Source organism: Thermobia domestica, chromosome 10 (genome assembly GCF_964235325.1).
Source record: "Thermobia domestica chromosome 10, izTheDome1.hap1.1, whole genome shotgun sequence".
Classification (NCBI taxonomy): Eukaryota; Metazoa; Arthropoda; class Insecta; order Zygentoma; family Lepismatidae; genus Thermobia; species Thermobia domestica.
Window position 1 is genome coordinate 153,500,470 of NC_137463.1, and position 15,350 is coordinate 153,515,819.

Consider the following 15,350-nt stretch of genomic DNA (forward strand, 5'->3'; position numbering starts at 1 on the left):
GTGGAGTGATGAGTTAGAGCAATATTTCAGTTCGAGCAACACGCAAATATCACATTCATGTGCAAATTTTGGAAATCTGCTTCAAAGGCCCACTTTGATAGCCTTAAAACAGTTTAAGTGACAGTGCTTTAAGGAAAACTTCACCAGTACCCGTTTTGTCACTGTAGAAGAGATCAAAAACAACACGACGGCTGAACCTCGAAATAACCAAAAGAGGACCTTCGTCAGTGTTTCCAGCAAAGGTAGGAGTGGTGAAGCAAGTGTGTATGTACAGAAAGTGCTAGTTGGAAGCAGATTAAGTAAATGTGTACTTATATTATGGTAATAAATAGCTACAACAAAATTCCTGGAACTTTTTGATTGCCCCTCGTATATTTCTGTGTTTAAGATTCATTTCGCTACGATAATTGGATTGGATATTGTAGTAGGCTACATTGAAATCATAAATATGAAGTTTTATGCAGTTTATAGTATTAATATGATATAATAAAATATGCATGCTTATATCACATTTTTCAGTAATGATATTTGCAAACTTGAATATGTTCTAATATATACAATTCATCTGGATTTCAAAAAAAATATTTGTTCATTATAGGTGTAATTTTTGGTACATACAATACCTGGTTGTGGAGGAAAAAACTCTACATGAAAATGTTAAAAGAATTTGGTTTTGGAGACAGTCGTATGGAAACTTTAATTGTAGAAGAAGCTCTCAATATTGTCTCTGATTTGAAAGAAAAATCTCATTACCTAGGAAACGTGGGAATTTCAATGAAGCTAGTTTTTCACGCTCCAGTCATTAACAATTTGTGGATGATTGTGTGTGGATCACGATTCAAAGAAAGTGATCCATTTCTCGAGAAATTCTTTGCTCTTCACAAGGAATATGATCAAGCCGTTCGGAACTCAGGGTTTGCATTAAATTCACTTCCTCTGCTTCGTTTCTTCGCCCCACAATTAACAGGATATAAACAAGCTATAAATCTAGGAGACCATTTTTGGAATTACCTAAAGGTAAGAGTAAATATGTTTTAATGTTGAAATGTTAGTATGATACTACAAGATTATCGATCAAACTATCTAAGAGTACAAATTACAAAATACCTGAAAACAATTAGAAGAGAAGCAAAAATAATTCAACTACTGCTCAGCAGTCTATTCTTACATTTATACTAGTAGAGTGTAGTTTCATATTATGTACATATATTATAAATGATTAAATAATTCTAGGGAAATAAAAGTATTTATGGCAACAAACGATCCAATTTTTAGCGCCATGAAACTTCGTTAGGCGATTTTCCCGAAAACTACGCTTGCTAATTTACCCTTCAACATTTTATTTTATGATCGATACGCCTTGCCTTTGTACACTGTACGTGATAAAAATCTGTCAAGGGCAATATTTATTTACTCTCTTTTTTTAAATGAAGTACTCTCATTTTTAATTCCATAACAAATTGTTGTCATTCACTGGTGTGCACCCTAATTACACAACCTCTTATAAAGAACGAAGAACAAATATCATGCATAAGTCCTTGATAACCTAAAACATTTCCTAACCAGGAACCAAGTTGTAATACTAAACTCGGCTAAGAGCGTCTTCTGAAACTGAAAATTAGAAATGTAACTGCAATAACTTGTAGGTGGAAGAACATTAGACCATTGGCAGCGGAACAGAAGATTAGTAGACTGACTAGTAAAAAACACAAAGAATCTTATTTAAGTTATGATAACAGAAGTATCGAAATCGACTACGACTACATCTCCTAATTCTTGGCAGTACGCGTAATGACGCAGTAGATTTTGGCAAATCCGACTCATTGTCTTCTATTTCAAGTATCATGTCTATATTCCTAAGTATGACCTTATAAGATACATTGATACCTTAGCACAAATTTGGAATGTCAGTTGATTTAATATTCATTTGTTTGATTTTCTCAAAATTACATTTTGGTTTAGTTTTTCTACACTAATTTACTTTAGTTTCTTGTATCTTAAGTATACGTGACTTACAGCTCCCGCACGATGGCGATTTTAAAAACCAAACTCTAAGCTATGCAATGGGTGATATGCCATATTTTGACCCCATTTATAGCAAAATCTACGTTGGAATTTCCGAGGTTTGTCCCCCAATTAACAAATTTCATAGTGAAGTACTGTATTTTATCCCATTTTCAACAAAATTGATTGTATTTAGTCACAAGTCTTGGGTGATCCTGACGCCATAAGAATAGGACAGTTTGCACTACTGAAATTTGAGGAAATCAGATTAAAATTCACAAAATTTCAAGGTTGTGAATACAAAATTAAAGCCCTGGTATAGTAATGTTAGTAATTTGCATGTTAGATAAGTTTAGTTCAAGATGACGCTCGTGATGTATTTAACGGAGAATGTGCGTATTACGAAGTGAAAGAATGTATGAAAGTGCAATATAAACCATTAATGTTCAAGTCATTATGAAGTTACCTACCGAGAGAATTAAGTATTCTCTGTAGTAAAAGAAAGGAAATGTCAAAGTGCATTTGTCAGGAAATAAGTAGCTATACAGAAATTGAAACTGAAAGGCATTTTGTAGGGCAAATACGGTTGTGAAGGGATTCAATGAATGCTGTATTTCTGATCGAAAAATAACTATTTGATATATTAGCATAAGTCCATTTTTACGATATTTTAAAAGACATAGCTTATTTTCAAAACATATGAGTACGCGAAAATTAAACCAATTCAAATCTGACATGGCGATACCAGTGTCTTCTCGCTTTAGCAACAAACTAGGAAATATTATTAACCAGCCTAAAACAACTCCTTCAATCGCATTGATCACAAAGCAGTTTTTTTTTCTGTCCGCACACGATGACACAATGAAACTATAATATCTGCCGAAGAGGTTAAAGAATTGATAATAGGTGTTCCTCAGGCAAGGCAAAGAAGAGGTTAAGGGTATTTATAAACAAAAAACAGCTAAAAATGATAGTTCATATAATGACGTAAAGGACAAATTAAAGAAATGCTTTTGGAGAACAAACAAAAATGTAGATATTTTCGCGGAAAGTACAGAACTGGCTGTGGAAAAAAAAGGAATTAATTCAGAGTTTTGACACGCTATACCTTATTAACAAGGGAGCACCGGCCTCAGCTGAGTCCCAAATCAATTCCATGTTTAAAAAATGGACTGAGGTAGTTGTTTTCATATTTCTGTCTCTCTGTACATTCAACCCTGCTTCCATAGCAATAAATTGTAAACTGCTTTTCTGAAAGATGCTACAGAACTTAAGTTACGTATCAAAGTTGCCAAAGCATTACAATCGCAACACGTTGAAATTACGTACCACTTTGAAGAAGAAGTAGATCTATTGTACAGGAATTGTAAGTTGGTTAGTAGTACATGACCTTGCGTCCCTTTAATGAATATTACATTTAAAAAATTAGGGTGCTTTAGAAGGTGAGAATGATCCGTAAAAGAAAGCTTTTATAGAGAAATACCAATGGCTATACTTTACGCTTTATTGCATATTCAGTGTAGCTTTCAAAGAATTATATACCTCTAAAGTCGGAAACACACTTAATTGTTTGCATACTTCCACAAAACATACAAACACCAAATTTTGCATACTTGTTCGTCATGGGATGTGAGTAATGGGAAAATTCCGATATCACGAAAAAGGCGACATTTTCCATGTAAATGAAGTGTCGAAATTTTTCGCCGTTTCGAAATGCTGCTTTTTAAAGTAGTTCCGCACACCATAGAAACGTCATATTTTGTCAGGCAGTGAAGATAGGAACATAGTTTATGATAGAAAAAAGAGCATTAAAATTCGTTTTCGTTTCGCGGCGTAAATCGAAAAAATGTGAAATTTGTAATGACTGTATCTAGGATGTTGAAATTTCGAGGTGATGTTTATTCTGATGCGTAGTTTGTGAATCCGCCCTTAAACTTGAATAAAATAGTCATGTTCGGTGTAAGAAAGTCATAGGAATGTTATAAGGGGGCGTCTAATTCTACACAACTTGTAGATACGTTGGAATCACGAAATTGCGTACAAGTGTGTAGAGTACAGCGCATGTGAGGGGAAAAATCCGACATGTTGGAAAAGTCGTCATCTTCGATTCAAAATGACGGCTCAAAAATTTGTAACCATGAAAATTGTAAGTTGTGCTCTTGGTAGGTAAGCCAGGTTTCGCTATGTTATTAAGGAAGTATTTCAGTTTAAGTGAAGAAACAAATCTTTGGAGAAGTCGCCATCTTGAATTCAAAATTGCCATATTTTTGAATTGCATTCATTTGGCCTCTTATGTGGTATATTGAGTAGAATAGAACAAACAGAATTCAACGTAGTAAGTTAGCTGCACGGTAAAGTGTCTGCTTTCTGATTAGCAGGTCTGGGTTCGATTCCCCGCAGACCTTGTTTTATCTTGCGTTTTTTTTTCTTATCACGTTGCTTCGTTTTACCAAATAGTTTCTGTTGGCGTTGCGTGAACAAAATATTTTCGTTATTACAGACATAGACGGAAAGGATATATTTATACGCTAACTGTTGAGATGGTCTCGAAACTAGGCTGTATGTTCGTGTAAAGTTTCGAGACGATACTGAAATATTTAAAATCAAACATATGTAGCTTTGGAAATGGAGCATCACCAGTGTCTCTATCGGAAGCAATGTTCGGGGGGGGGGAGAATTACCCCGGGGGCACTGCTGATAACATTCTATTTGTTATTGTATTATAAACGTATTATTTTGATCTCGCCAGGGGCGCTTTGAGGAGGAGCCTCCAATAATATTCATATTCTAAATTACCTAGTAAATAAACGTCTTCATTGAAAATATAAGAGTAAAGATACAGGAAGACTGTATGTAATTGTCCAGTATAAATAATCATTTCAACAAGTCCTGCTGCCCAATAATTACTTTTGTACCAAAGGACAGCATTGTAATACAGTGTATTACGTTACTGTGCAAAAACTGGTGTTCAATCAAATGTTATGAACTAATGTTTAAAAAGCCTTAACAAAATTCATATTTGTAAATTACGAACAAATTTAGTCTTCATAAAAATACAACACGAGAGATACAGGTAGACTGCAAGAAATTGTCCAGTAAATATGAAATATTTCAAAAAGTCTTGCTGCATGTAATATGTACTACTATGCCGAAGGGTTACATTATAACGGACTTTTCTATATTACAGTGCAAAACTAGTGTTCTCTCAAATGTTACCAACAAATGTTTAAAAAGCCTCCAACAATAATCATATTTGTAAATCACCTACCAATTGTAGTCTTCATTGAAAATACATGAATAAATATACAGGAAGACTGCAAGAATTTGTGCAGTATATATGAAACTTTTCAAGAAATCTTGCTGAGGTAATATGTACAACTATGCCCAAGGTTTCCATTATAATCCACTGTACTACATTATAGTACAAAAGTAGTGTTCACTCAAATGCTATGAAAAAAATTTAAACAATCTCCAACAATATTCATATTTGTAAATTATCTAGTAAATTGTAGTCTTCATTGTAAATACAAGAATAAATGTGCAGGAAGACTGAAATATTTTCCCTCCCTTATATCACAGATATGAATTACTTTTCCTGCAGGTAATATGTACAATTAACTACAAGGACACTATTATAATACATTGTACTAAATTACACTGCAAAACATAATATTAAAAAATACTACGAATAATTATTTGAAAGGTTGCAAAAATCACATTTGTAAACAGTGAGTGTTTTCGCAAAATGCAAGGTTTAATAGGTAGGCTACTGGAAGACAGTGTCCGCTGTTTATGTTTGAGAAAATAAATTCTGTTATTGTCTCTAACATGTATAGGTGTGCGCAAAGTGTACATAATAAGCCATGCACATGATTGCCAGAGTAGAAGTAGTAATAGAGTTCTTTCTAATAAGTTGTGTGTTTGCTTTTCAAAGTTACATGGAAGGAATAATACCGGTTGAATTGAAGTATGTGTTGGTAACAGGTGTCTGCTGTAAAAGGAAGTGAATTCCTGAAGGAATAGTGTTCTAGAACATGACACCTCATGGCAAAGGCCTGACCGGGGGCCTGGGGGCGGAGCCCCCAGCGAGCTTTAGCGAGTAGAGTTATATGATCAGAAAATTTTAAGTTAAAAGTAAAACTATGTTAATATCTTGCACCTGCTGCACATGGTTTTGTAAATGTACATCCGGGTCAGTTAAGGTGGCCACAGTACTCTAGTAGAATGGTACCACTAGAGTTTGCACAAAAGATGTCTTTCAGCTGATTTGGTAAAAAGTTATTTAACTCGTTAAGGGAATGGGGAACTCCAAAAACTCTTTTGCATGGTGTGTTGCTCTGATTAGACCGAGTTAAATATTTGTTACATATAATTATAAGATTTTTTTACAGAGGAAGAGAAGGAAATATCTACACCGTGTAAAGTTATATCAGGAAAAGATGAAGCATCTAGTAACGTTGTCGTATGTTTGGAAGCAATTAGAATTGACTTTGATTTGGCTATATTTACATTTAAATAATTATCTGCTAACCATTTAGTCTAATTACCGAAAACCTTCGTTCATCTTTGTTGTACATGTATCTATTTGTTTCGGCAAAGAAAATAGATAAAATTGAACGTCGGCCGTAATACATTTATAATATCTGTTTTTTAATGTAAATTTTAGACTTTCATTCAAACAGTTACTGCTTCATTACTATTAATCGTAGGATCATGGTTCAGGATAAAGCGTACTTTTCAACGGTACCACACGCTTGTCCGTATTTTCCATCAGAAACGGGAAAATCCAAAATTCGAAATTTTGCTCCTCTGTGACCAGGACCTGAGTTGACGTAGGATCTGAGCTTTAAAAAATATATATGTTGTTATGTACTACTATGAGCAAAATAAATGACGCGTCTCTTTATTTTTAAGTTTTTTGAAACTATCTCCGTTTTCTTTATATGTTCGAAATTTCGAAAGGTTTCCCCAGCAGGACAGGTTAATAACAAACCCGTTTTTAATATTTCTGTTAGACATTAGCTTAAAATAAAGAAATTAGAAGCAAAAAACATTAAATCGACAGAAATCTCGAGAATTACCAACTCTGCTAAAGTGGGACATTTTCAAGAACGCGAGGGAATCTTGCAGTTCAACACGAAGCAGCGACATCTGTCATTAAGAGAAATGTGGATTAGATCTACAAACTAAACTTTTAACGAAATATTTCTAATATGTCTTATTACGTGCAATATCTGCAAACTCTAAATATACTCACTGCTCACTATATGTGCCAAGTATTAATGTAAAGATAGAGCAAATAGTGGAAATTATCTATGGAAAAGGACGAATTGGTAGCACGATCGTAATGAAAAATCGTCTTTACCGGAACAGGTGCAGTTAACGTAAGAAAACAAATAGCTCAGTTAGTAAAAGCAACTAGTCTGTATGCCGAAGGTAATGGGTTCGGTCCCCGTCGAAGTGCTGTTGTCGTTTTTATCACTATGGTTATTTTATTTATTTCTTATGTGGGAAAGAATCAAATTGTAACATATGTGTAAAACTTATGACGATACCATAAAAAAAATGTCGTTGTCACACTTGCATTAACTAACTAACTAACTATATGGCCTATGGAACCCGGAGGTTCAATGCCGCGTTCACAAAAGCTCTCTACTGACTTCTATCCTTAGCTAACTGCATCCAGTTTCTACTTTGTATTTCAATCTCTGCGAGATCCATTTTAATATTGTCTTCCCATCCCCGCCTAGGTCTTCCTAATGGTCATTTTCCGATTGGTTTTCCAGTCAAGACTTTGAAAGCGTTTCTACTCTCTTCCATTCTAGCTACATGACCCGCCCACCTAAGCCTCCTAGACTTGACGACCCTAACAATGTTGGGTAAACCACATAAATTATGTAGTTACCTGTTATGAAGTTTCCGCCATTCCCCATTCCCGTTCCTCTTAGATAAGAATATTCGTCTCAGGATCTTGTTCTCAAATACTTTTTGTCTATGTTCTTCCCTCGGAGTAAGTGACCATGTTTCGCAACCATACACAACAACAGGCATGATTATCGTTTTGTATATTTTAAGCTTCAAATTCCTCGACAGAATTCGCGGCGATAAGAGACTTTGAACCGAATAGTAACACGAATTCGCTGCTTTTAGTCGACATTTAATTTCTCCATGAATATGATTAATTTCTCGCACTTACATTAGCGTCCCTAATTTAGTTTGCAAACAGTTTCGTAATTATTTCCCCTGTGCTCACTGCTCACTATATGCTCGCTGGCGCATAGCGAATGTTTCCCAGTAGATGTTAATTCTAATTTGGAGGATTTTATAAAGTTTCACATTATTTCTCACTAGATAGTTTTCTATCTACGTGTTTGGATATTTTGATAACAGAATTCCCTATTAAATGTTTAATTTTCACTAGATGTTTAATTACGGTAAAGTTTCACAATGTATTTGTATTGAATTGAAATTGTTTTGAATTTACTACATAAAGTAAGTAGCCCGAAGGAGGAAAACTCGAGTAATTGATATTCTACGTAAAAGCAACCTATTGTAGAATGATGATGCTTCTTACCTTCAGTACATAATCTTTACGTTAGAGAGTCAGACAGAGAAAAATCCTGGTTTTTCCTCCTCTATGACCACCCATCTTAAACCTCTACATACCATTGTTCGTCTCACAAAATTTCGGTGCTCCAAAAACATTCAAATAATAATAATAATAATAATAATAATAATAATAATAATAATAATAATAATAATAATAATAATAATAATAAATATGCCATCCTTACATAATGTAAGGATATCTTAGTTTCTTAGTTTAAATCTTAAATATCTTAGTTTAAAATGCTTTCTTTAGTAATTGCTTGAGCAACCATGTAGGAGGGGGTACTACATTTTATTTTGCCCCTCTCATTTCAGTACCCTTCCAACAGAAAGTAATTTCTGATAAGCAGGGCAGACAAAATGAATAAGATATATTTACAGCATCCTCTCCCCTTTCATGATTGGAATATCAAGTAACATTTTTATTCTACCAAAGATGGCCCTGTGCGGTTAGGGGTAGGTAACTAAAGAAATGCCTAATATATAGCGCCCCTTGATTGTAATATTACCATTTCTTTATTTGTACGAGGGAGCCCCTACACAATCAAGGATGACAAAAAGAATAGGAAAAGTGTCTATTGATTCCAGTGGCGGATCCAGCACGAACTTCTGGGGGGGCGGGGAAGTGAAAGATTCTTTTGATGATGTGAAGCTGTCACAAATTACTACTTAACTAAACTAAACAATAGTGGGGTGAACCGGAACCCAGTCAGTTTAAATTGATGTAAAAATTTAATTTTGGCTTCATATTAAAGTTTTGGTTTCAAATGAGAATTACAGTCCAAGTGGTCAATGATTAAATTTCGTAGGGCTCTTCAGTGTAGGCTAATACGGCCCTCTGATGAGAAAAGGCAAAAATATTAACATGTTTATAACTTTCGAATTTTTCGTCTACTTTAAAGACATATTTTGCTTCGTATTAAAGTGTTGGTATTTCGCAGAGATTGGAATACAAAGTAGAAACTGGATGCAGTTAGCTAAGGATAGAAGTCAGTGGAGAGCTTTTGTGAACGCGGCATTGAACCTCCGGGTTCCATAGGCCATAGAGTTAGTTTTATTAAAGTGTTGGTTCCAAATGGCAATTTCAGTCCGTGTGGACAATGATCAAATCTCGGAGGGCTCTTCGGCGTAGGGGTTTCGGCTTTTTTATGGGACAAGATTCACGTAGTTGATATTGCAAAATTGTTTCGTATACATCAGTGGAAACTTGCACCATTTGGTTACTTTAACCTCTTATATTTTGCAGATTCAAATTCGAAGCATTAGTTACTTCGCAAAGCTAAAAGATGCCACTTACTAGTTTCATTAAAATGAAATGTCTTTTATGAGAAGTTGTCATGGAGCAGACGAACGAACAGACACCCAAATTTTGGTTGAAACTCGTTAAGCTCGTTAAGGTCGGAGCTCCTCCGTGGCTAAGCGGTTAGCGTATACGACTTTGGCGTGGGAGATCCAGGTTCGATTCCCGGCAGAAACTCATGTGGTTCGGATTTCACGTTAATCAGTGGGTTCACGTCTCATATAGCCTCGCTGCTGAACAGGACGTTAAACTCAAAATCAACTCAACTCGTTAAGCTCGCTTCAATTATTGTTAATAATAATAATAATAATAATAATAATAATAATAATAAAGCGTTCACCTTTGGTGCATGGGGTCCGTGGCTCGATTCCACTTCGCGCCAAGTGAAACTTGAGGTGGACAAATACCGTGTGCATGAGTATGGGTTTTCTTGGGATTTTCCATTTTCCTCCCACTTTCTTCATTTCACCATTTCATTCATCATCATTTTCCCTTAGCGTAGGTGCATAATCATGCAACGTTAAACTAGATATTGCATTTAATTTTAATTTCAATAATAATAATAATAATAATTAATTCATCTGAAAGGACTGTAATTTATGTTGACAGCAATTATTAATGTGCAATCATTATAAAAACAATGCGTTGAGTAGAAAGATAATCTTTCCAAGTGTTAACGAATGCGCACGAGAAAAAACATGTCTCGAGAAAGACGAGACGCGCTTTGTGACATCCAAGATAAGACGAGACAAATGTTTTGGACACGATATAGCTTGTAAAATGTCTCATCTTGTCTGGAATGTCTCGAAAACAAAATTCTAATTTTTAAAATTATTTTTCAAGATCTATTTTCTCAGAATAGCTCTCTGTCTTAAAATAATTAACGACATTTGAGATTTAAAAAAGATAAACAATGCCTAAAGTTAATAGTTAACTTTTCGAAAAGAAGCTTCATTAAGGGTTAACCTGAAAGATGTCCACAAACTTTGGGAGATGATTCGCGGCATCAAAAGGAGACAAATGGTTCTCTTGTAGTTTACGAATTTAGCTTCGTTGTCGAGATATGGGGTTGCAAACTGGTCGTGTTTTAGAAATTCGCTGGGAATAAATTCAACTCCAAGAATAAACTACTACTCATATATTTTTCAAGTCAATTGACTTATACCATGTTGTAAGGTCAAATATTTATTTATGAAGTGTGTACAAAATTTGCCATAGTCTTTTCTGAGAAAATCTTCGAGAAAAAGTCACCTCCAAGAATAAACAACCGCTCGTCAATTTTTCTAAAAGAAATATCTGATACTGCAATATACGGTTGTTGATTAAATATTGATTAATGAAAAATAAACAAAATTATTAAAACCATTTTTGAGAAAATAGCTTTTTTCGATTTTCGGCTGTTGGTAAACCACACTTATTTTAGGTGGTAGGAAAACAATTGGAAAATCTCCTGTAGGAATACTATATAAACCCTAAGTTTAAAATTTGGTGTAGATAAGTTGAACGGTATGGCCTCTAGGCGAGTGCATAGAAAAGTGTACCGAACGGACGGACCGGAAGAACGGGTAACGAAAAGTCGCATTTTCGGTATGTGGACGCCATGAAACATGTAAATCCGTTGATATCTGAATTTGATATATTATTTTCACAATCACTATATTTTCTTCTCTCTTTTGTCGCTCGAAAAAGAAAAGCCTGAGTTTACCTCAAAAAGCTAGGGAGTTTACCAAAAAAATATTCAGTTACAGGGCCACCGCACTAAACTTTTTAAATTCAATTTCTTAACTGTGTTAGGCCGCAGTTGCTACTGAAGTGTATTTGGATAATACGAATAAAATTATCGTATTATTCAAATACATCGAATGTCAGATTATCGAATAAAAAACTTCGATTGAAGAAACTCCACACTACAAAACTAACTCACACTTTGAGCACATTTTCGTTAGACATATAATATACCAATTAATGCAATCATTGTTTATGAAATATGAAAAAAATCAAATGAGTCATTTTTGAGAAAGTCGTTCAAAAAGAACACGTCAGGAGTAACCTACCTCTTGTGAATTGTTTCGAACAATGAGCTAAGATATACTTTTAGTTATTAAAGAAATATTTATTTGCGAAATTTGAACAAAATCGCCTGTCGTTCGAGAAAATAGTCAGGAAAAAACCTTGACCACCAAAATAAACTATCCGTTGTAATTGTTTTTCCTAGAAATGAAATAAAATATATAGTTATTAATGAAATACTTATTTATGAATTATCAATAAAATTGCCCGAGTAATTTTTGAGAAAATCGTGAGGGAAAAATAACTCCCCGAATAAACAATCTCTTGAAGATTCTTTCAGGGTAAGCGAGTTATTCCATATTATTAGGTTTTTAATGAAATATTTATTTCTGAGTACGAACAAAATTGCTTGACTCATTTTTGAGAAAACCGTGGAGGAAAAACACCCCCAAGAGTAAACTACACCTCGCATATTTTTCAGGACAAATGAGTTTTGTCATATTGCTCGGTTATTAACGAAATATTTATTTTTGCAATACGAATAAACTCTTTTGAGTCGTTTTTGAGAAAATCTCCCAGACAACACACTCCACCAAAAATAAACTATCCCTCGCATTTTTTTAGGACAAACGAGTTATGCCATATTGTTAAGTTATTAATGAAATATTTATTTATAAAATATGAACGGAAACACTTGAGTCCATTTTGAGAAAATCACAGAAAAAACTCACCCCTTAGTATAAACTACCCCTTGTAGATTTTTCTCAGATAAATGCCTTATACCACAAAATAGGGTTGCTAATTAAATATTGATTTATATAAAAAAGAAAGAAAACAAGACCGTTAGAGCCAGTTATGAGAAAATATCTTTTTTTACAATTTTCATCGTACAGGAAACTACCCTTGTTTTGGGAGTAGGAGAGAAATAAAAATAATATAGGAAATACTATGAAAATCTTAAACTAAAATTTGGTGCAGATAAGTTTAACGGTATAGCCTCTAGGCGAGTGAACAGAAAAGTGTAGCGAATGGATGGACGAACGACGATGGACGATGGATAACTTTTTCGGTGTTAGGAGCTATAAGATAATACGTATAAATTCGTTGAAATCTCAAATTTGATTTTTTTTCGTACAGCATACTTTCTTCTCTCATTTGTCACTTCAAAGTAAAAGGGGCTCAGAACTACACATAAGAGACACCTACTTTTACACATAGACATTTATTGATTTAAAACTGTTTTAGTTTGTGTCATTTCACATCCAATTGAAAGGTTTTACCATGACTTACGGCATACTAATGACGAGACGAAAGTTATCAGGAAGTAAATGCATTCAGAAGTCTAGACTGTATTACACCTATCAGCCTGTTTTTACTTCTGCAATTGTTGACAGCTGTAAATTCGTCCAAACGCTACATGAAATAATTCTTGGTTGACGTCATTGTGTTACTATTTTAGTATTGTTCTCTTCAGACTTGGTTAAAGTTTTGTCTTAAAGGTTATAATTTTTTTCTTATTTCATCGTTACATATAAGAATGAAATGTTGTGATGAGTGAATAGATTCGAATCTACGAACATTGAGTTTTCATTCTTCCAACACTTTACCAATGGACCAAGCTTTGTCTTCACGTTAATGCACGGTTACAAGGTTTTATTACGATTTAAATAAAATGGTTGGCTCTTAGAGTTTCCTGCTCACATATTTCGATTAAAAAGTTTCATTGCTTCATAGATACGTAGAGCAATGTTTAGATACACAGTTTAGGAGAGTGAATTTTGGTGTATATAATAATTTCATGCCAGATAAAAGCTGGATAAGTTTTGATAACATGTTTCATATGTAGTTCTCAATAATAGGCTTGTTGTTCGGGGTGACGTTCCAAGGTTCAGCATTGACTAGCAGTTTTTGCTATTAATATCCCTTCTAACAATATTGGCAGTGGACAAAAGTTAGCCCGTTATGAAGCTTTTTGCTACTAATTTAGTTATTTTGCTTCACTATTTAACGTCATCATCATCATAGGTATTCTGCCTTTATTGGCAGATCACTTGCCGCAGTTGAGAAGCTTCCATGCTCCACGGTCCTCCGCTAACCTTTTCGTCTTCACGTATGATCTTTCTGTTTTAATATCATCCATTAATTGTAGTCTCCTTCGCCCCCCCCTCTCTTTCCGGCCACCATACCCTCTAGGACGTCTCTCATGATACAATCTCTTCTTAGGCAACTATATAACGAATATATTGAAAATTGTCAGCAGACACGTACAAGGTCTGTATGATAAGTAATGAGACTCGCCGCGCCGCGGCGCGCGTGTCGCTGGAGCGGGTTTGTCGGTGATGGAGGATGTAGGGGGGGGTCCGAGCAAAGCAACGCACCGCGCGTCAGTTGGCTCCGAGCCTTAGTGGAGCGCGGACAAGCCTTGGACAAAGCCCTTGTGAACATTCTTGTTACGGCGGAAAATCAACAAACATGGAGGGTTCCATCGAACAGCGTTATGCGATCAAATTTTGCGTTCGCCTGGGGAAAACGGCTACTCAGACGCTTTCTCTCATCACGGAGGCCTACAAAGAGGAAGCCCTATCCAAAGCCCAGGTGTTTCGTTGGCACAGTGCGTTCCGCAACGTCCGGGAAAGCGTTGAGGATCTGGAGAGGGCTGGACGCCCGACAACAGTGACTACGGACGAAACTGTGGCAAAAGTGAGGGATCTCCTGAACTCAGACCGTCGATTATCGTTGAGATTGATTGCTGATGAACTCGATATGAACCACACAACAGTGCACAAGATTGTGACGGAACAATTGGGAATGAGAAAAATCTGTGCGAAACTGGTGCCGCGAGTGTTGACTGACGAACAAAAGCAACGACGTGTTGATTGTTGTCAGGAACTGTTGAACCTCATGAACAGTGACCCTAACTTTGAAGATGACGTCATAACAGGTGACGAGTCGTGGGTGTTCCAGTACGACCCTGAAACGAAATGTCAAAGCGCGGAGTGGCACACTCCTGCGTCCCCGCGCCCCAAGAAGGCCAGAATGTCGAAGTCAAAGGTGAAAACAATGTTGATTGTTTTTTTTGACAATGTGGGGGTGGTCCACAAGGAGTTTGTACCCCAAGGACAAGCCGTCAACGCCGCCTTCTACAAACAAGTCCTTGAGAGACTGCACAGGAGCGTCAAGCGGAAAAGACCGGCGATCGCTAGCCGGTGGAAGTTGCATCACGACAATGCCCCTGCCCACACCGCCTTCTTAGTGACCTCCTTTTTGACCCGGATTGGGGTGGAAGTCCTTCCACAACCACCCTACAGCCCAGATGTGAGCCCGGCCGACTTCTTCCTCTTCCCGAAGCTGAAGCCACGCTTGAAAGGAACCCGTTTTGCAGACGTCACAGCCATCCAAGCAGCCGTGACCACATTTCTAAAGGACA

At 35.8% G+C, this 15,350-nt stretch overlaps 2 protein-coding genes across 4 annotated transcripts in view; one reads left to right on the top strand and one right to left on the bottom strand.

Annotated features, from left to right (window-relative positions):
* Nucleotides 1–15,350, top strand: part of LOC145662781 (methyl farnesoate epoxidase-like) — a 733,391-nt gene that overhangs the window by 192,666 nt on the left and 525,375 nt on the right. Inside the window, exon 2 of the mRNA XM_081728654.1 lies at nucleotides 599–1,017. Within this exon, the coding sequence (XP_081584780.1) occupies nucleotides 649–1,017 (369 nt within the window). The 5' untranslated portion in view covers nucleotides 599–648. The remainder of the gene's footprint in view (nucleotides 1–598; nucleotides 1,018–15,350) is intronic.
* The window catches only part of LOC145662780 (uncharacterized), a 114,231-nt gene that overhangs the window by 40,847 nt on the left and 58,034 nt on the right, over nucleotides 1–15,350 (bottom strand). The gene's annotated exons all lie outside the window — the stretch shown is intronic.